Here is a 22,424-nt window from a genome sequence, read left to right as displayed (position 1 = left end):
GAGAGGGGACACAATTTGCCTAAGATCGTTCAGCTGGTGGAAGCTGGAACCGGATCCAAATCCAGGTCTGGATCCAAAGCCCGGATCTTTCCACCTCATGGGGCCTCTCCTGTGCTGCTAACTGTGAGGTCAGCAGGGCTCCTCTCCACTCCCAGAGGGGAAAGGAAATCCTGATAAAAGCAGGGAGCCTGGGACTAACTCAGGATGGCAGCCAGAAACAAGTCAGGAGTCTCTAATTCCCTAAGGGATCCCCTTGGAGTTTTATCACACCTTGAAAAAGAAAGACCGGCTTTGCTTTAAATGGTTTTATTAAAAATTGTACCAATTGATGGGGGAGAATATACACACACACATATGCATGTGAAGAACAGAAAGCCAAGTATTCTGTACAGGTTAAAAAACAATGGGTCCCCATTTCCCTCCCTCTCTTTCCCTGTCTCTCTCCCAGAGGCAGAGTGCCTAGAACCCAGGACAGCTAACCTGGGCTAAACAAAATGCTACATTCTCACTGGGTCTCCCCCTGACAGCCCCTGTGGGCCCAGGGATGGGGCGGCCCACTGGGCGATGCTCACAGAACAGGGAGAGGTGCTGGCCACCCGTGCAGAAAAGGGGGCAGGGCAGACCTGGGTGCCGGCTCCCAGCTCCCGTGGCCTGCAAGGCTGGTGCATCTTTGCAAGAGCTCGGCTTTCTGTGTTATTCCCTCAAAGCTCCAAGTCCCCACCAGCCGAGGTGCCCCCTGCCCACAGTGTGCCCAGGAGGCTTCGAGGGCGGGTAAGTTAACCCTTTCCTGGACCAAGTCCAGCCAAGGTCCAGCGTCCCACCAAGGATTTGCCTGCACCCAGAGGGCCCTGCAGCTTCCTGCAGCCCTGAACGTTGATTCCCAGAAGCCCCGCAGAGCCCTGGAGGCAGAAGTCTTTTTGTTTTTGCTGCTCTCCACTCTCCATACCCCCTCTTCATCAAGTCCACCAAATGGCACAAGTTTGCCAGCTCTCAGTGGGCTCCTTGCTGACCGGGGCAGGCGCAGTGGCTCCCCAGCCCCCACTGGAGGCCGTGGCTGGACCATCCCAAACAACACTGCCCCCCCCTTCTATGCCCAGGCTGGAGCCACCCCATGGATGAGGCTGGGCCACTGGGGACAGTGAGACAAGTCAGCTGGGCCCCTCTGAGTGTTTGGAGCATGCCTGCCACATAAGCTCTAGACATGGACCCACACCCCTCAGGGCTTGGGGAGGTCACTGGGAGGTGATCTTTCTCTCCCTTGCACTGAGCAAGAAAAGGCCATGGGGACAGGCCTCCAGCAGCCCAAACTTTGAAGCAGGCAAAGGCAGGGAGGCCATGCCGGGTCCTCCAACTCACTGAGGGAGTCAGCTCTCTGGCCTGAGTGGGGTTCTCTCCCCAGTTCTGTCTACCAGCTTCCAGAAACTCTAGGGTTCTGAACTGAAGGGCTCTTTTGACCCTGACTACCAGGCTTCCTCCCTCTGGGGCTTTTCTATAATAAGAGGGAGGTTTCCAGCCCCTCTCCCACCCCTCACCCTCAGCAAACCACAAAAACTCCACAAGTCTTCAGCTGGTTACAGGTCAGGAGCCAGGTCAGAGTCTCCCTCCCTCCAAATCTGATTCTCCACCCCCTAACTAGAGACAGCCAAGCTCCCGGGGGTGGGGGATGGGGGATGGGGGCCCAGAGAGAGGGATGTGTCTCCTGAGGCTGGACTTGAGGAATGTTCAGACCAACTCACCAGACAGAGGGGGCAGGGGCCAGTCTAGATCACTAGGCCAATTAAAACCAGCCAGCCAGGAGGAACCTCTCTTCTTCCAGGAGCTATTTACCTCCTGGGTGTTTTGGGGAAAAGGGAGAAGGAGGGGGTTTTAAACTGTGCCCCAGCTGGCTTAGGATAGTGAGTTAGTTCCTGGCTTCCCATAAGATGGAGACAGTGCACTCAGACCACCCTCCATCTGGCCCCAGGCTCAGTGTTCAGGTGGGCTTGTCAAACTCTGGGCTTAGTTCTCGGGGCAGGCCACAGGACATCCTGCCTGGGCCTGGCAAGATCTCTGAAGCTGATGGCTTTGCCTCAGCATTGAGGCCCTGGACCATTTATTTGTTCTCTCACTCAGCTCACTCAGAAGTCCGCTAAGAGGGGTTCAAAGTGGCTGGCAGAAATAATCCTGGTTTTCTTGTGTGCCACTCGAGCATACACCAGCAGCCTGCCTGTCACCGCCTTGGTCCAGGAGAGGGGAAAATGGCACATGTCCAATGCACGTCCTAAAATGGTGTGGAGACACGCAAAGAAGGCTGCATTTCACAATGGTCAGCGTGTCCCGGAGCTGGTCTTCACCTGTTCCCTGGGCTCCTCCTTGTAAGCAGGAACCCATCTTCTTAGCAGACAAACCATGGTACACACCCTGAGAATACAATTCTAGCCAAGAAGAGGTAATACCTCCAGAACATCCAAGCAGAACAAAACAAAGGCTAATGTACAGTTTGAGGTCTTTCACCTTGGGGCCACTGAGCCCATATGGCACCTTCATGCAAATTAGGAAAGGCACCCCTTCCTCTGAGCAGACATAGCCCCAAACTAGGGCATATAGCCTAGTGGGCATAGCATGAGCTGATTTTAACTTCCATTACCTTCTTCGGCAGGTGCCCTTGTGCAGTGGACAACCTGCCCAACTGTACATCCAGTAGATTAATGCTTCCTGAAGACCTCCTGTCTGTAGAACTGGAGGAGCTTGGGCTTGTTTAGATTTGAGAGTCTACTTGGACTCCTCCAATTTCCTTGGGTAGCCCTGAGGTCTTCTCTGCCCAGGGAAGCCACCTTTTCTTTGGGCCTTGCTTCATGTTAGCACCAATGTTATCTTTTCTTACATAGGCAAAAATTATAATTTAATTTCTATGTATCTGGTTAACAGATTCCCTGTGTCTTTTCAGATTCCCCGCATCTGCTTTCAGAGCTGCCAGCCTGGCTGCCTTAAATTCTCTCCATTAGTGCCACAGCAGGGAGAGAAGGGAAGTTCAGAGGCAGCTGCGAGCCTGCTGAGCTCCAGAGCACGCCCTTCTGGCCTAGCTGGAAGCTGAAGGAAGCCAGGAAATGTGTACCCAGCTTTGACGGTTGCACGCTCTAATCATTGTTACTCCAAAAGACACGGTTCAGCTGACAAAGCCATGGCGCTGGCTTCTTCCTGTATCCCACTAGGTGTGAAAAAGGAATGGGGATAAGCGGGAGGAGGTATGTTGTTTCCAAGGAAACCAAGGGGTCTGGGTTCCTCTCGGGCTGACTCTCACAGGTGGGATGGCCACCACATTTCCCAGCCCCACGGTAATCCTGCCCCATGTGTGCCCCAGAGTGCTGATATTGGGGGAGGAAAGCAGTCTGTTGGCTGGGTCTTTTCAAAGAAGAGCTGACGAAGGCACAAGCTGCTGGTTATGGCCCGTTCCTTGGCTATTTGGCTCATCTGTGGTGGACACCCAGGCCAGTCCCAGGCACCCAGAGGTGACAGCGGTCCTGCACCTCGGGACCAATCCTGGGGCCTCCGAGTTGGAGCAAGTAGGACTCGAGGCCTCCCCAGAAGTTTGGTTCATTTTGCGGCACGTTTGAGGGGTCCTTGTAGAAACCCAACCCTCCCTGAGGTCTGCTGGAGATGACAGGAGCTGGGCGAGAATCCCTGAGCCCTTGGGCCAGGCACTGGCTGGGCCAAAGGAGAACCCAGACACGGAGCGGGCTGACTGGCCTTCGTGGAAGTTGCCATGCTCAGCTGGAAAGCCCCTGGCCGAGGCCCTGGGGGATGAAAGCAGTGTGACTGGCAGATCTCGGGCCCGACCACGGTTGAAGGCCGAGAGAGCGCTGGCGGGACCAGGAGTCTAATCCAGTCTCCTAGTTCTTAACCAAGCTCCTGTGGGAAAACTACAGTCCACTCGCTGGAGGACATCACTACCTGGTCATCTTCAACAACAGCTCACTGAAGACTTGTCAGAGCCCTTGGGAGGTCCCACATCACAGACCTATCAGCCTCAACTTCAACAGTGTTTGACAAAGGCCCTCATTCCTGGTCGAGGTCCTGAACAGGGAAAGAGGCCCCGCTTGGGGCATGTCTTATGTACACAGAGAGAAACTTTGAAAATGCAAACGCAAAACAGCAATGAACAAACTTCACAAGACACAGCGTCAGTCCTCGCCGATGTCCTTCCTGCGGTGGGTGCCCCATACAAAGAGGGCAGCCCAGCCTCACCTGGGACCTGCCCCATTCCTGTTCTCATCGGCATTCAAAGCGAGGTTGTGTAGGAAGAGGAGGATCTGCCACCACATTCGATTTTGGTTTTGCTGGTGCTAGAAAGGAAAAAAAAAATCAATGTAATTTCTAACCATAGCCTGTCGCCTCAACGACTCCCGGGTCCTTATCATTCCCAATAAAAGTTCAGATACACGAGTCTGGGGACAGCACTTTAATCCCATCAGGACAGCAAACTGAGGAGAGGAGGGAGGAGTTGGGGGGGGGATGAGAAGAGTGGCGATGAGGGGGAGATAGTTGAGTTCTCCAAAAAACAATTGCAGTTTTAACATTAAAAAGAAAAGTCCAGGCTCTTTATGCACTGTGCACAAGAGGATTAAACTTTTTCCCCTGCTTGCAGGATTTTCCAGAGTTTAGCCAAGTGCTGCTTTTAATCAGATTGGCTCCTGAGCCCCTCAAACCTCAGCTGCATGAACAACAAACTTTCTTCAGAAAGAAAGAGAAGTGCCCCCCTCGCTCCCCCAACTCCAAAGTAACACAGAGAACAAGGGGGAAAGGGGGGGAGCCTCCATCTGCAAGTGATTTGACACTGTGAAGGTCAAAGGGTTAATCTTCAATTTAAACCACACTGCTGAGGCAGCAAAAATCTGATTTCATCCAGTGCAAACACGCACACACACAGACACACAGACACACACACACACACACACACACACACACTTGTGCACCCGCCCTCTCTCCCTTCCCAGCATCTCCAGCTCAGTGCTGCCCTTTTTATAGCTGCTCTTGACAGTAAGCCATAAATAATCCCTCTTGGAGCGCTTTCCTACTGACTGGAGCCAATTAAACGTTAAGCAAGAACATACTTGAAAACAAAACAAAAACAAAGAATGCACACTACTCTCTGGAGGTTATCCCAGGTCCTACTGTCAGGCAGGGAAGCTGGGGGCAAAGGTCAGGGGTCACTGGCTCCCAGGACTGGGGCTGGTGCCCCGCCCACACAGGTACCCTTTCCCAGGGGCCAGCGGAGGCCCCCCGAGGGGACTGGGGTGCTGGAAGAGGCGGTCTTTGTTCTCTCTTTGTCTGCCAGGGCAGGAGGACTGGATTGGGGCCCTCTCCACGGGGTCCTCGATGGATAGGGGAATAAAAACCCAGCGTGCAGGAAGAAGCCAGCATGGGCTGGACCAGGATCACTGCAGTGGCCCTACAGTGAGTGCATCCGTGTGAACTGACAGCAGAGCCCGGGCCCTTCTTGGGCTGTCTTTAACCCCACTGCCCCGGCCCTACGTCTCCGATGAAGGGGACAGGCTAAGTCAGGGGCAGAATGGAAAGTGGGCCTAGGTCTCCCGCACCCTCGGAGCTTGGTGGGAGCAGCTGGCCCTGGCCTCCCGGACTTTGCCTCAGGCGACCGTGCAGGTTCTGTGGCACCTCCCCTCCCCGCCACCTTGGGCCACTAAGGGAAGAGAGGTGACCCGCGGACTGAGGCTGACCTCAGGGCCTTGCTGATGCAGGTGAACAGAACGCCCCAGCCCCCCAATCTGGGACAACAGCGTGCCCCTTGCCCCTGCGGAAGGGAGGCTGGAAAACCACCCAGAAAGCTGGAGGCCCGGCTACTGCGAGGAGGGGAAATCGGGGTGTGCCACAGAGGAGTCCTGGCAGACTGCGCAGGAGACTGATGGCTTCCTTGTGTTTTGTAAACAAAGATGGGTAAAAAGAGGAAACACAGCCGGCTTAACAAAATCTGGTTAGAGTAAAGCAGCGTGAAAACGGACTCAGCTGCAAAACCTGAGGGCTCGGCCGGCCTGCAGCCACTGGGCTGCGCACCCCTCCTCCTGCTTCCCGCCCCCCAGCTGCTGCCCAGGACAGGTGCAAAGGTCATGTGGCGGAACGGGAGGAGAATCCAGGAAAAGACTGGTCCCCGGAGAGGCCAGTCTGCTGGAATTCCAAGTCTCCTCAGGTGCCTGTTTGAAAAGGCCAAGTAACAATAACAACCACAGTCATGACAAGAATAGTAACACTGAGTGTGCCAGGCTCTGTTCTGAGTGTTCTACATCCTTGCTTCTCAAAGTGGGGTCCGTGGACCAGCAGCCTCAGCATCCTCTGGGAGCTTACTAGAAATACAGATCTACTGAATCTGAATGTGCATTTTTAACAAGATCCGCAGGTGACTTGGAGACACATTAAACTCCTTTGGCCCTTCTCGACAACCCTATGAGATTGTTATATATCATCATCCCCATTTTACAGATGAGAACATTGAAAGAGTTTGATAACTTGGTCACGTGGCTACTAAGTGGCAGGGACTGGACTGAATTCCAGACCACCTGGCCCTAGAGCAATGTCCTTACCCATTATCATCATTCTCTGAGCGCCACCATATACCTTTATGCCAAAGCAGACCCTCTCTCCTCCCCTTCTCTAAATCATATCAAAATAGTTCAATGGCTAAGAAAAGGAGATCACAATTCTATGATTTGGGGCCTGGGCCAATCCCATTTCTGTATGCCTCAGTTTTTCACCAAATGCCCCTAATGGAGGCTGCCTGCTGCTTGGGTTACTTCCTGGGCCCTGAGGTGTCTGGGGATGAGGCAACGCAGCACCCTCACTCCCATCATTTGGGGGTGTTGGGGGACCCAGAAGCAGCTACGGGCCAGAGAGTGCTGTCAGAGTGGAAGGCTGAGGTCTTGTTGGGAGACACAGGCAGGCCTAGGTGCAGGAGGCAGGGCCCACAGGCCCACTGTCGCGATGGACCCAAGTCCCACGTCTCTGCCTGTGACAGGCTTCTGGGTACACGGATCGGCAAGGAAGTCTCCCTGGGCCAGGAATCAGAGGACCTGGCTATCGGCAGCGGCTTCCCACCAGCCTGTCTGTGAGTCCTCACTTCCCTTATAAGAGAAATGCAGGCATGGTATGAGATCAGTGGTTCCCAAACCTGACCGTGTCACAGAATCCGCTGACGTGCTGTTATAAATACAGAGTCCCAGGGCTCCACCTGACCAACTGGGTCAGAATCTCCAGGAAAGTGGTCCAGGAATTTGTACGTTGAACAAACTCTCTGGGTAACATTTTTAAATTTTATTTATCTATTTATTTATTTTTAAGATTTTATTTTCTTAAAGTAATCTCTACACCTAACACGGGGCTCGAACTCACAACCCGGAGGTCAAGAGCCAAACGCTCCAGCGACTGAGCCAGCCAGGCGCCCCAGGTGACATTTTTTAAATCACGGGTAACATTTGTTGTATATTTTAGTCATCAAAGTAATACATGTTAACTGTAGAAAAATTGGAAAACACAAGACATGAGAGAGAAGAAAATAAAATCATTTGTGATCCTATAGCCTGGAAGAAAACACTTCATGATTGGATATTTTTTTCAGTCTCTTTCAATCTCTTCCCATCAGAATAATGACTTGGCCAAGCCGGAGGTAAATCCTGCCCAGGTGGTTCTGAGGCAGCCAGGCCACAGACAGGCATCTGGAAACCACGGAGGAGTTTTCCGACCCTAAGGTTTACGATGTGAAGTTTGTCATCCACAATTACCTTCAGGATTACAACTCTGAGCTCCAACAGCTGAATCCAGCCAGCCTATTGGAGGGTCTGGGTGAGCCTGGAGGCCAGGCTGCCTTGTACGGAGTTAAGCTGGCTGCGTGGCAGCCATGAGACCAGCAAGACCAGCAAGAGCAGGGCCTGATAACCGGTCCTCAGCCTCGGTAGCCCCTGCTCTGGGCACAAGCAGATGCCACACAAATTCCACTTAGCCTTCTCTTGCCACAGGTCAGCCCCCAAAAGGCCTTCTTCCTCAACCAAGCTGCCTCACACCAAAACTATCAAAGAATGCCCTGATTATGAGGAACAACAATAAAAACAATATTTAAAAAAAAAAATTAAACAAAAGGGCCTGACCAGAAAGGAAAGAAAAAGGACATGAAGGGAGGCTGGTGAGAGAAACAGTAAGGAGGAAGGAAATCAACATTCACTGAACAGGATGAGGTACACAAAGACACCCAAACGCCAGAGAACATGGATCCTTCCAGCAGAAGGTGTGGAGAAGCAGGGGAGAAGGAAGGGGGAAGCAGGGAAGAGTATGCCTGGCCTCTGACGTTCGGGCACTTGGCACAGCGCGGAGCACAGAACCTGAGCTCAGTGAGTGCAAATCCCCAGAGCAGGGCCCAGCTCTCCCAGACTCAGCTTGAGCACCCTTCTAAGTCTGGGAACCTGCAAAAAGTGGGGGTTCTAAGAAGGCACAGTCAGGGTGCCCTTAGGGATAGGGCATTGAGGCACAGGGGATGGGAAACCGCTGGGAATTGAAGCTTACACCGGAAGGCCTCAAACTGAGAGTTTAGAGGGTAGGACCGAGGCATAGGGGGAAAAAATAGAGGTGAATGCCCCAAGAGAATGGGATCCGACATGGTGGATCAGAATATCCTCTTCAGTTAAGAGAGCACAGACAGGCATTAGAGACCTAGGGCTCTTCTTTCTCCATTCCACTTTCTTTTCTTTTCTTTTTTTTTTTTAAAGATTTTATTTATTTATTTGACAGAGAAAGACACAGCAAGAGTGGGAACACAAGCAGGGGGAGTGGGAGAGGGAGAAGCAGGCTTCCCGCCGAGCAGGGAGCCCGATGCGGGGCTCGATCCCAGGACCGTGGGATCATGACCTGAGCCGAAGGCAGACGCTCAACGACTGAGCCACCCAGGCGCCCCTCTCCACCCCACTTTCTTGCTGTGGTCAGCCAGCTGACAAGGGTTCGAGTCACCCCCGCTGTATATAAGGCAGAGCAACTGAACGCACAGCCACGCATCCTGTGTCATGGGGAGCACGCCGGGGCACACAGTAGGTACTCAGCAAGTGCACAGTGCACCGACTACAGAAAAGTCAGCCTTGCAAGATAACCCCCTTGTCTGAGGGCAGGAACAACTGATGTCTGGCCAGGTCTAAAGATGTACTCCATGTGATAGTATCAGCCTCTTGCCCGGGGAGAGGCCCAACTAGTAAAAGACTTTTTTTCTTCTTCTTCTTTTTTTTTTAAAGAGCTGGCTGTAGCATCTGACAAGGTTGGATTACACAAATCAAACTCTGTTTCATCCCACGTGGCCTCTGCCCTCAGGACAAAGAGTGTTCCCTCCCCTCTCCGGATAAGAATCTCCCTCGGCCTCTCTCCCTTTGGATCCAATTCACACCCTCTGGGGGCTTTTGTGTGTCACCCGTGTTCCAGATGCTCCAGCAAAAGCTAATTCACCCCCAAAGAACTAGAGCAAAGAGCAAGCCTACACTGTGGCCAGGCTTGAAAAGGACCCTGCCAATTTACCAAACAGACAGCAATTTATAATATCTCATACTTAGAGTGCCTTCCGATCTTCCCATTTCCTCTTCACAAAGATCTGGAACACAGGAAGGACACGTATTATTCGTCCCATTTTACGGATGGGGAGGTAAAGGCTCAGAAACATTCCCCCAAGCACGTTAGTTGGGGGGTGGGGGGTTATTCGGACCCCTGACTTCTGACTCCAGAGCTATGTTTTTCCACTAAAATATTACAGTGTGTTCATTCACATCATGGCAAGTAGCACTAACTTTTCAAAGAGAATCACCACTGAGCTGCTCCCCTCGTATGTTTAAAGACATTGTTTCCAGATCATTAACTATTTAGTAAGGATGCTGTGGACCAGAAAAAAATAAACCTTCCAGAGGCAGGGCTAACTGAAGATCAAACAGAAATAAAGCTAAAACTGCTCTGAAATTATAACTTCAGATCATGTTCTAAAACCACACTCGGTTTCTTTAAAACACAGAATTTCCTATACCCTGTTTTGCAGGGAGAAACACTCTCTCCAGAGTGATGTTTTCCCACCTCTTCCCCTTAGCCATCATAGTCTAAACCCACCCTGGCCGAGGCTGAGGGAGAGAGCTTCGGCACCGAGAACATGAACACCGAGATAAGAGAGACTTCAGGAAAATTCCACTTGAAAGAAGTTGAGAAGATGTTTTTGTTCAATTCAGCAAGCTTCTATCAAACCCCCAACTCGGCTAAGACTTATGAAGGACACAAAGATGAGCAAGATGTCAACTGTCCTCAGTTGTTTTACAATCTGAACGGAAGACAATAAGAGCATAGAAGTAAGCTTTATGGGAGGCAGAGGGAGGTCAGGGCAGTGAGTGGGCGCTCCCTCACACTCCTGTCTTCCAGGGGGTGCCTGGAAGCAGAGATTGCGCAGTGGGAAGACCATAGTTTTAGGATCAGTCAGATCTGTATGGCTCCCAGTGCAGTCACTTACAGCGTAACTTGGGCATGCTGTCTCCCTTCTCTGAGCCTCGGTGTCCTACAAAATGGGGCTAACGGGGTCCAGAGGTACGAGGTTGCTGTGGTGATCCAATGAGAAACATCCATGTAAAGCAATGGACCTGGTGACTGTGCCGAGCAAGCAGCTCACTCCCCATGCTGAGGACAAGGAAACCTGCGCCCCACTTAAGCTCGCTGAGCACTTCCCTCAACATCCTCTCCCTCAGAGCGCCTGCCCCAGGAGTGCTATCTTCTAAACAGACTTATGAAGTCCTGGGGAAATCCCTGACTTTTCACTCTGAGATGGGCCAAGACAGCTAGAGGCAGCTGGGCTCAGAATTCCAGGCGGCCAAGCTGAGCAAGGGATTCTGAAACCCACAGGGCAGCCCCTTGGGTCCAGTGGCCCACTGCCCTAAGAAGGCTTCTGACCCAGATGCTAGAGGAACGAGCAACATGGCAAAACGGAGAAGGAAAAAAATAGCCCCTTGCCAAGAGCTTCCTCAGGGCAGTCAGCCGTGCCAATAGGACGTTGAAGCCACCGGCTGCCATCATGGCGACACCAATCACTTCTTCCGGGAAGAAAGGGTAGCGCGGGGCAGGCCGGGTCTCAGTCGAAGACAGGAGGGTTTCCTCTAATGCAACTGCGGGCCACTGGCTCCAGCCATTGGGGGCTGGGGGACAGGGCTGTGTGCACGACCCTTATCCCCAGAGCCCCGTGCGGCACCTCCACAGCCTCTGGAGGCTGCCACTCCTGGGGCCCTTACCCAGCTTCCCACAGGGACGGCTCTGGCTCCCTCAGAGAACTGCTCCATCGAACTACCGGACAACTTCTTAAGAACTCAGGAAGAAATCCTGGTGTCTGTGCTCTGGTGGAAGGTGAGGGAGAGAGAGGATTGAGGGGCGGCAGATCTGCTGTGGGGCTACGAGATCGTGGAAAAGGAGCCCCCAAAGCTCTGACTCCCAAACTGGGGCCTTGGCAGCTGGCTGTTCTTGTCCTGCCTGGAGCCAGTCCCCTAGCCAGGACAAGGCAAGCTAAGCGTGGAAGAAGGCTGGACCCTCCTCCTCACCACACACACTGACCGTTCTCGTTCTGGTCATGGAACATGCCCTCTTGGTTGTCAGACAGGATCAAAAGGCAAACCAGACATTTTTCTTCATCCTTCTTTTCTTGTGCCTCTCCCAACCCCTCCTCCCATCACCCCCCTTCTCCCCTAAGGAAAAAAAAAAAAGAAAAAAAGCCAACTCCCATCCCCAAGGTCTACAGCTTGGTGAGGAGGGAATGAACTCTCCGGAACTACAAGGCCCTTCTCCTGGAAGAGAGAGTAGTCAGGTGCAGAGTTGTGGGGAACTCGGCCTCTAGTCAGCCACGCTGATGACTCAGAAGCTAAATATAGTGAGCGATATAAACAGAGCCAGCCACAGAGCAAACACAGGGCCCCCAAGCCCCGGCCTGGCTCTCACGCACAGCAGCCCTCCACAGCCCCTCCCCCAGCCTCACTTTTCCCCAGGCACCCTCCTAGGTAGACCTCCCACTGCTGGAACAGAGGCTGGCTCCACAGGGACCTTCTCACTCTAAGGTGAATGTCTGGGGCTCCTGCCCAGGGCTGCCACATCTAGGGTCTGAACAACCTCATTAGCCACAGTCTGAGCCCCCCAAACCACTCAGCAACAAGGAGGGCATCCCAAAGGGTCAGGAAGCAGTCAAGGGCCCCCTGAACAAAGGATCCAGGCTGTTGGCAGATGTAAACACCACTCTGGGTACAACTTCCAAGTGAGCTCCCTAAGAACTATAAAGACAGGTCCAAGCAAAATCCTAAAATCATCTTCTGGCACATTTCTCAAAGTGTTAAACCACCCACACCTTAATAGTTATATATATTATAATCTCCACTGGGCTTTCACATCTGCTCTGCTAGGTAAGTATGAGAAATCAAGGTTCAGGGAAGTTAAATGACATGCCTATCGACAGAGAACTCATAAGGGACAGAGGTAGAAATGTGAACCCAGGTCTGCCTTTACGTCTAGGATCCTTTCTGTGATATTGCAACAAAAGATAGTTTCCAGTGAGTGGCTAACATTTTCCTCAGATTTCATTTTCCAGAAAGTCAAATTACTACTCAGAGAATTTCCAAATCGGACTATTCTGAATGAAGCCACTCCTGGTCCAAGTGAAAAGGCCATTTCCAACTCAAGGAATTCCAATGTGCTTGTAGCTTTACTCACTCAGTGGTCTACAGTGGCTTTTTTTTTTTTTTTTTTTTTTTGAGGATTCTTGGCTTCTTAACATTGCCTAGGAATATCCCCCACACCCATAAATTTCAAGATGGTGCCATTGGGATAGGAGACATTCCTAAGAGGAGGGGACAGCAGCTACTGTCCATTCTTAGGCCCATACTGGAGGAGACCGCGGAAGGGGGAATGGAGAGAAACTAGAACCCACACCTTCTGACTCCAGCAGCTCATGAACACAGTGAGGAAGCAAACCTGTACCTCCTCTTCACTGCAGAAGCTGGAGAGACAGAGAAATACCAGGGTACCTTCACAGAGCCTGAGTCAAGGTAGACCCTGGTCAGCAGATCACCAACTCTTGATTTCAGCTCAGATCATGATCTCAGTTCGTGAGATTGGGCCCCGTATTGGGCTCAGTGCCCAGAGCAGAGTCTGTTTGTCCCTCTCCCTCCTCCACTGCTCCTCCACTCTTTCTCTCTCTAAAATAAATAAATAAAATCTAAAAAAAAAAAGGGGGGGACCATTCCACTCCTGACCCAGTCAAAGGAAGGTGGGGCGTGTGACCAGGTTGGGAAAGGCTTTTGTCTCCAAACGCCCGGCCTCCAACTCTCTTGCTGCTTTGGAGACCCAAAGAGCCAACAAAAAGCACCTCACAGACACTGCTATTCTGCCTTCAAATCCTTGCCTTTCCATCCAGAGGAGCCACCCTGAACTGATCACTCGGGTAACCAGGCTAGACCCCACCCACATGCTCCTTAGGAAGTATGTGGCCAGCAAAAATCCAGATCCAACATCCAGTACAATTTGCAACCTTTTGAATTGGGGGTCATGTTGATGCACTCAATTGGCCATAATGCCATCCTACAACGCACTACCCCGTCATGGTACCCCCCACCTCCTCTGCTCCACATCTCCTAGGAAGAAGTGTTCCCCTGACACAGAAAAAGAATTACTTGAGGTCCTTAACTAGGGACCAAAAGTGAATGCTCACACTACCTACAGGACTCAGGGACCAAGGGCCATTGTCTGGCCTTGGGACACCATCCCAGATCTGAGGAGAAAGGAAATGGCCAAGCCCTCTCCACAACTTATTGCCTCTTGGGTTGTGTTTCCTGGCTCCCTAAACTCGGCCTATATCGATGGGGGATTGATCATCATTCTTTGAGGAGAAATGTACAAGGCCGAGGCCCACAAGTGAACAGCTTGGACACTGATTTCTCTGTGCAGGGCAGGTGGAGGGAGCTCAGGGGAGGCAACTCTGCTAAGGGATCAGCCTGATGGGAGGGGTGGGAAATGGTGAACTGACAAGAACAAATGTGAGGGATGATCAGGCTTCTAGACAGACAACAGGGAACATGCATTAAAGAATACCTACTGTGTACCCGGAACTTTAAATGGTATTTTCTCACTTAACCTTCACAATAATATTCTGTGGTATTAGCTCTAATTTACAGAGGAGGAGCTAGACTTGACAAGGTCAAGTGCCTTCCTGATGGCTAGTGGGTAGCAGAGCTGGTATTTAAACCTGGGCCTTCTGACTTTGGACTCAAAGCCTAGAGACTTAATCCTAAACCACTTCCTTCCTAATACCTCAGTGTCCCTGCCTGCAAAGGAAGGGAATAGGGAAAGAAAAGAAAAGAATGTAGGAGTCACAACAGTACTTTCTAGATATGAAATATTAGACTGTGGTTTATATAATAAAGTCAGAAAACGACTCATTTCTTAAAGCTAGCTGCTAAAAGTTCCTCTGCATGCTGGTGCTCCTTCTGCCCGTGGCTCTTATCCTAGCCCTTCCTGCAGGATGAGCTCCTGGACAAGGTCTGTGAGCAGGGTTAGTGGGGAGGACAGGGTTAAAAGCAAGAGGATTCCACAGACCAAAAGCCTGGTTCTCTGTAATGGAAAGTTTGGGAAAACCAGCTCTGGGCTAGAAAGGCTTAGCTGACCTGGCTCCCGCCACTGTGAGGTAGGAGTAGACAGCAGGCAGGAGGGTGAGGGACACAGGGACACAGGGCACTCGGGAGCCAGCAGGGGGTGAGGTGCAGAACACCACAGGGAAGATTCTCCTATGGTTCTCCTTTGGTTCTGCTGCTTTGCCCCTCCTCCCAGGCTGGGGTAGCTCTGGCTGATAGCTGAAAGATACCCTCAAAAAGGCAGCCCTGGACTGGGGGAAATGATGCCAAGCAGCAATGAGCAGGGTCAGACCTTGGGATGAGGGCTGTCTCCTCTCGTTCAGGACTGAGTCATCAAGAAAGGGCCCTGGGCTATGTTCTAGTCCTGTCCTCCCAGCCTGCTCCCAAGCCTACGGGGGCTCACCAATGGATGGAGAAATATTCTGGGAAACAACTGTTGAGAGAGATCAGGTGTATTGGGAATGAAGAAAGCTGCCTTCCAGACAGTCCTCTAGATGAATTTAGGAGACCCACAGCCACTGTGCCCTCCAAAAACTCCAGCGCCAGGACTGGAAGCTGTGAGCTGGTCTCAGCCATAGGCCTGTAAAACCAGGCTAGAGTGAATGGGCAGGAAGGAGGCCAAGAGACGGAAATCCAGAATCAGAGCAAGTCCACACATGGAATGAAGGGGAGACTTGAAGCCAAGTTTCCAGATAACAATCAAAGGAGGGACTAGGGACTGGAGCGAGGGGCCAACGGAGGAAGCTAGGCTGCCTTATTACCTAAGCATAGGGCCCCCCTCTCTTCCAGATCACTAAGGGACTGGGAGAGCCATCCAGGACCAGGTCTGGCCCCAGATTTCCCTCAGAACTCCTTGGCAGAAGGCACTAACCATATGTAACCCCCGATGGTCTGTTCTCAGGAGACCAAAAGACAACTTCTCTCTCCCCTGGTGTTGGCAATGGTTTGGCCCTTCAGTCAAACCTACTCTGATCACCTGAAGTTACCCATCTAAACTCAGGGTCTGCCCAACCGTGATGAGTTATTTATTCTCTTTATTCCAGATATAGACACACACACAGACACACACACAGACACACACAGACACACACACACACACACACAGCCCGCTAGGACGGTCCCCGGGGTAGGGACCGTGTTCATTTCCAGGTGGCATGCCTTTGCTTCCATGGTGGTTGTACGAGCACGGATTCAGCCTTGGGCTCCTCTCCCTGCCTTGGCAGCCATCCAGAAAGCCAGCCCAGAGAGGAAGGGTTAAGTGCCTGGGGGCTGGCCCAGACAGCGGCTGCAGAGCAGGGCAGCCTCCAGCCCGTGGCACGGAGGGCTCCTCCAGCACGAGCCTGCCAGCCGCCGCCGCCTTTGTTGATGGACTCTGCCACATGCTCGACTGACACGCGATGCTCCGCCCCGGCGGGGCTGGTGCCAGGCTGCCGGCCAAGCGCCCGGCCGCCAGTCTGGAGAGACTCTCTGAGGTATACTCTCCAGAGTCCCAGGTCCCGGTTCCCAGACAGAGACAATGAGGAGCAGCCTCCCCAGCTGGAAAGTGTCAGGTTACAACCGGTTCCACCACTTTCCCCCACTCAGGCCCATCCCTCGGCCTTGGTTACCCGGTTCCCACTGCACCTCAAGTCAGGCACCCCCAAATGTCCGGTTTCACTCCGGCACCCTGAAAACCTTCCCCTTGGGTCTGGGAGGGACAATCTCCCACCCTGGCCTCGAGCAGACACAGTGTGTCAAACAAGGCTGCAGAAAGCCACCCCATTCCCCAGGAGAGATGGTAGCATTTCCTGACAAACCACTGGACAAACCGCTCTCAGGAAGCCTGAGCTGAGAGAGGGCAGAGAACCAGCTTGGAGCTCAGAGATGGCAAGAGTGCTCAGCCAGTTGGGCCCATCCAGTTAACCCTGGGACCATATCCTCGGGGCCTGGCAGAGACAGAGTTGCTGAGGCAGGTCCGAGCCCCCCAGCCCCAGCAGACTCTCCCCCCGCCCCACCCCAAGCCCCCGTGCCTACTTGCTGCATGTGAAGCCGATGGAACTGGTCTGCAATGCACTGAAGCTTTCGGGCAATCTGTACCTCTGCTCGATGCTGCCACTGCCCTTCAGGGGGCTGGCCCCCAAGGGGCAAGCCTGCAGGGAAACTGGCCGGGAGAGGGAGCCGGTAGCCAGCGTTGCCTGCAAAGACAGAGGGCCCACATCTCAGCATTCTCCACAACTGCACCATCCACCCCATGCCTAACACTCCTGGCTGACACCTGGGGCCCGAGGCCTTTATCGGGCACGCTGCCAGATTTGGACAGCCTGACCGGCCGGCTGCCCAAGCATCTAAAAGCTGATGTTCAGAGGGAGCAAATGGTCCTAGCCTTGTCCCTTCACAGGCAGTGCCGGGGCAAAAGTAGTATGTGTGGGGGAACTTGCCAGCCTTCGGTCTTTATTTACCAAGCTGTGCTTGACCACAATTTATTTTTCATGCAGTAGCAGGTTGAAGCTCTTCTCTGGAAAAGCACCGGAGGCAGCTCTCCAGAGTTCCTGAGTTGAGCAAAGCAAGGTGGGAGAAAGAGAAAACCAAAATGTGCCTTCACTTTTTCCCCTGGCTGGGCCCAGGTCCTGAAGCTCTGGGCAATGGTACGAAAACGAGGGAGAGAAAACTCCTTAGACCCACTGGATAGCCAAGTTCCTCTCTGGAGGAGCCCCAGGCCAGACCGCAAGACCTCGAGACCTGCGCTGCACCCTACCCAAGTGCTGGCAAGCGGGCTGCCGCTAGGGGTGCCCGCCTGCCTCCTCCCTCTGTTCCCTCTTCCCTGCTGGCCGGCCTTATCCATCTTTTCGGACTCCCCAAGGAAGTACCGGGCAGCTCCCTCCAGGAATAACTGCAGCAGCTCCTCAAGAGGCAACCTCAGACCTAGCAAGACAGCCTCCGAACCTTTTCCCCCTCCCTCCATAAGCTATTGTGCTAAAAGAAGAAAGCCGACTGAGTGTCTAACCCTGTCCCTTTGCCAGAGAAGGGCATGTTAGTCATAAAACAAACCATTTAAGCCCACAAATGAAGGGGGCTTGTCTGATTGAGTCTTGGAAACAGCCCCTCAGCTGGCACTGAGCCCCGGCAGGCCCCACCTCTTTCTCCAGTTCCCCCTTCCAAGCACAGAAAGTCCCAAGTGACACCTTCTGCCTTCAGGAAACTTCCCTCCAGAAAGGGCTGGGTTTTTCCCTTCAGTGTCAACAGCGAGTCACAGATCCCCCAACCTTCTCCGGGGCCACTTTGGCCAATTAATGGAAGGCATATCACTCCCAGGACACAAAAGCCTGGGCCACTCATTGGGCCACAGGATGTAAAGCCCAAGGCCCAGGTACCCTCTCTCCAACCCCAAAAGGCACCATGGACCCAAGGATCCCTGCAGAAAGGGACAAAAAGGCAGAAGTGATGGCATAGCAACTTGCCTTTCTTGGTGCCCGAGGAGCACAAGTGAAAAGCAATAACAGGCAGAGAAGAAGAATGACAAGAGTCGAGGAATCCATAGCCCCTGCTGTTTAATTTGGGGAAGGAAATAACAAAGTGCAGGTCTGAGGAGGGGAAGTCCCCTCTTTTCCCCCAGTCTCTATGGGAGGAGTCCTGAGGCTAAGAGCACTCACCATAAAAGAGTCGCTGGGGTTCTTGGGTCACCCCACAAGGCAGCATGACACCCTGACTCGGGGAGGCCGGACTGAGGGTCTGGGTGGCCTTGTCTTCCTGGCTGGTGGGTCGAAGCCCAGGGCCACAGCAGTGGGTGAGAGGGAAGAGATGCAGACGGCTGAGGGGGCAGTCCAGCTGGCTCTGGGCAAACAGGTCAGCAGAGAGCAAGCTCCCAGGCTGCGTCCCCGGCTCCCCGTCGTCTGGCTGGAACACATCATCCTCTAGCTCCTCCACACACTGAGGCGGCTCCATCTCCCCTGTTAGGGCGCAAAGCAGGTCTCCGGGGTGCTGCTTCTACCCAGGCCAAACCTGAAGGATCCCCGTCCCCTTTCTTCTGTCCTGCTTCTCCTTCTTACCTGGGGCAGTGGGGCCAGGTACTGAGGACAGATAACCCGGTGATAAAATACTACCAAGGATGACACCCCGCCCCAAACAGTGAGGACCGCCTCGCTGTTCAAGGATGTGCCATACCTCTTCCCTGGGCCTTCCCAGAGCCACCCCCTACCTTGGCCTTTTCTTCTGACCCAGGCTGGTTCCGGTCACGAAGTCTGACTGCTATTGACTCTGAGCAATAGCAGGGGTATGATCAACTGCTACAAGCATGCAGGACACCTGGGGAAATGTCAACAAGACTAGACCCTGTGAGTGGCTGTGGGAGGGCAGAGGGTGCTGTGACTGGCTGTACACACAGTGCTCACCACACACACACACACACACACACACACACACTCACTCACTCACTCACTCACTGCCCTGAGGAGTAACCACCCAGCTCTCCTCTCAGTCTGAGCTGAGCTCCCAGCTGAGCAGCAAAAACAAAAGCCAGCAATCAGAGGGCAGCCAGGTTCCCTCCAAACCTGCTAAGCCCCGCCCAGATGCCCATCTACTCTAGTCTCCACCCCCTGCTTGCACAACACAACAAACAGGCTCCACGGTGTGGTAAGCGTGTCCTGGGAGAGAGGGCAGAAAGACCCAAGTTAATCGTTGCCCTCCCAGCAGAGGAGAGCTGTCTGTCCACCACAGCTTGGCCGAGAGGGTAGGTCCAACATCCAGCATGTGGCCAGCCTCCCCCAGCTCAGCCTACTCACTAGTGTCCATGACTTCAATCTTCTTGCCCCACAGCCCAGCATTCCTGTCAGCGTTGAACCTGAGACTGGTGTAACCTTCCTCACAGAAGGAAGTGAAATTCAGCCCTCTTTCTGTGACCTCACTCACCGCCTCTGTACTACTCAGGTTGTCGATACGAGTTTCTTGGTCATAAAGAAGTTCCTCTTGCTCCACCTGATGGCTCTTGGAAATCTAAGCTTGGAGCCACCCAGCATCTTGAGCTCCCAACACAGCCCCCTACACACACACACACACACACACACACACACACACACACACCAGGAACCTGTTAAGAGTCCCTGGGGCAGCCAGAAGCAGCAACTACCTGAATGGTTAAGGATACAGAGAGATACTCTTTGTCACTGCCAGATTCAATTAGATATCCCCTGGGAATTCTGTCTCCCAGTCTCTTGCCTTTGAAGAACAAGCCAAATTGTCTGTGGGTTGGTAAAGTACTTAAAGGCATCTCACTTAAATTCAGAATCTTGGCTTCCCTAAATGCAAGCTCTCTCTGAGGTGCTTGCTTCAACCCTCCCTCCATCCCAACTCTCCGAGAGCTATCTATGACCCCATTTCTGCCCTCTTCCCTGGTGAGTGAGGAGACCCCCGCTTGGATGGCAAAACAGGCACACGCTGTTCTTTGGAAAGTGTTTCCCAAAGGAGGGTAGGAGATCTTCAGCTTATCAGCACCAGGAAACAAAGTTTCTGGCTGAAAGGACCAAGTGCTGTCTTGCCAGTCACCTGGTAGGGGCTCACCTCCAGCCCTTCAGGCTTCTCTCCCCGAGCTGGCAATCCCAGCCTAAGAAGGGGCCCTCCAAAGCCAATCACAAGCAGCAGTCATTGTCTTGGTTTTTCCTTTGAAGCCGGTCACCTCCCCCTCCCCCTCCCAGCAAAGCCCCAAAGTTCAACCCTTGCCTGGACTGGACTGTGGGGAAATGCAGCCATAGGGTGTGTCTCTGCAAGCCCTGGGGACCCTACCCATTCTCCACAGGAACTGCAGGTGGCTCTTCTGTACGCGGGAGTCTCCCGAGGGGTGCTGGGCAAAGTCAAGTGTAAACCGGGATACGGTAAGGAGACCCTCTTCTCCCCTTCGCCTGAGCTGAGGAGGTGATGTCCAAACTGGTAGGAGGATCACACTTCTTGAGAGCACAGCCCGGGAAGGCTTTATTCCTAGCAAGGGGAATCAAAGCCCGCTGGAGCCGTCCCAGCCCCCAAGGGCTGTAACTGGGATGCTGAACTTAAGACTCCTCCTCCTAGGAGAAGTGCCTAGCCAGGCACTCTGAACCTCGATAGGAGTTAAAATCTCGGAACGCACACATACATGCATACACACTCACGCACCCACACAACACACAGCAGACCTGGGTGACTCCAGGAGAGAGTCTCGGCCTCCGAGTCGTGATGCCAGGGCTCCGCGCCAGGGTCCAGCGTGACGAGCACTCGGGGGCTTGGCGCCCAGACTCAATTGGGAAGGAGGGAAAGAGCCCAGCTGTTAAGGAGAGGAGCCTTCAGACTCCGCAGGGAGGCTGGACGCCCCACAACTCCCTGTCCTACCCCAAAGTCAGATCCAGAGGCCGGGCCGGTCTCGGGAGCCCAGGTCTGCTCAGCAGTGAACCGCAGGTTCCCTGTCCACCTGGACCCAACTCCTTGCTGTCTGAAATGCTACTACCCCCAAGTTCCCTCGTGGAGCAGCGCACCTAGATGAGGGTTCTGCACCCCGTTCCCGCACCCAAGCGCTCCAGTCCTTCATGGTCACCCTAGACGCCCGCAGCCCAACCCTTCCCGGGCCCCCATGCGCAGCACGACTCCTCTCCCCACTTCCCCGAGGAGGTGCGATCCAACTCCGGCCGGCCCCGGCCGCCCGCGCGCTCACCGGGCTGCGGCGGGTGGCGGGAGGCGCGGGCAGGGGCGGCGGCGGCAGCTGGCTGGCTGGCGCGGGAGGAGGCCACTGTGCACCGCGCGGTATTGTTTCCAAAATACGCCCGCTCGGGGCATCCCGCAAACAGCTGATGAGGCCCCGCCTCCGGCGCGTCACGCCCACGGCTGGCCAATGGCGAGCGGAGCCCCAAGTCCCGGGCTGGGCGGCTGCCAGGGACGGTCACGAATGTACGAACCTTCCCTTGGAAACATCGCAAGGGGCCGAGCGAAATTCCGGCTCCCGTCAGAAACGCAATTGGAGCGCCATAGTCCGCGCAGGTTCCGTTCCTAACGCCAGCTCGGGAAGGACCGGAGTCCCTGAGTCATCTCTATTAGAAGGGAGAGAGGGGGCGCCAAAGTGACTTTTGTCTTCTCTTTCTCCGGAATGGCCTGATAATTATGGAGCGTCCAGAAAGGGAGGGTAGGAGGAGGCAGGAAGCTTTTAGATGGGGCGGGTGGCGTCCACCGAGTACAAGGTGTGGGTTCTTGTAGATCCCGGCCTGGTGGCAAAGCACCCTCCCGCCTGCCTAGCGGGTCAGAAATGAACTCCCGGCGCAAAAATCTAGGAAGCATGAGAACACGTGCGTCTGGCGCTGTTACCGAGTGACATTCAGATCAAACACCTCCAAAGGGACTCTCATGTCCTCTCCTTGAGTGGGCGTGGACACTTAGAAAATAAGTATCTGGCTGAGGAGAGGAAAGATAAAAAATGCAGGGGCTGCGCGAGCAGTTGACACCCATCCTGTTTATGGCATCATCCAGAGATGTGTACTGCAGATCTCGTACTATCAGTAAGGGAGTCCCCAGGCCATTTCACAAACATTTACTGAATACCTACATTGTGCCAGATACTGGGTTAGGAGCCAAAAACCTGGTGCCTGTCCTCAGGGAGCCTACAGTTTACTCGGGGAGGAAGATTTGAAAATAACCGAATGCCGCATGAAATGTCTTAATTTTTAGGGACAATGACTGCTGGAAGGTGCAGAAAAATTCAGAACGGAAAGCTTCAGGGAGATGGCTTTTGAGTTGGGCCTTGAAGGATGTGGAAATTTTTCAATAAGGAAGACCAAATAAAGCAGCCCAGGC

General features: G+C 53.5%; 1 protein-coding gene across 1 annotated transcript; it reads right to left on the bottom strand.

The window, feature by feature from the left end:
- Positions 1-290: 290 nt before the first annotated feature.
- BMF (Bcl2 modifying factor) lies at positions 291-21,416 on the bottom strand. Its single transcript, XM_036110684.2, is given in 7 exon segments — positions 291-4,322; positions 16,659-16,819; positions 18,275-18,571; positions 20,783-20,869; positions 20,872-20,910; positions 21,295-21,350; positions 21,352-21,416. Coding segments are annotated over 7 exon segments (807 nt in total). The 3' UTR covers positions 291-4,220.
- Between the last annotated feature and the right edge of the window lie 1,008 nt (positions 21,417-22,424).

This window comes from Halichoerus grypus, chromosome 8, assembly GCF_964656455.1.
Source record: "Halichoerus grypus chromosome 8, mHalGry1.hap1.1, whole genome shotgun sequence".
Lineage (NCBI taxonomy): Eukaryota > Metazoa > Chordata > Mammalia > Carnivora > Phocidae > Halichoerus > Halichoerus grypus.
Note: the sequence above shows the minus strand (reverse complement) of the source record. Positions and strands in the feature narration are given on the sequence as shown.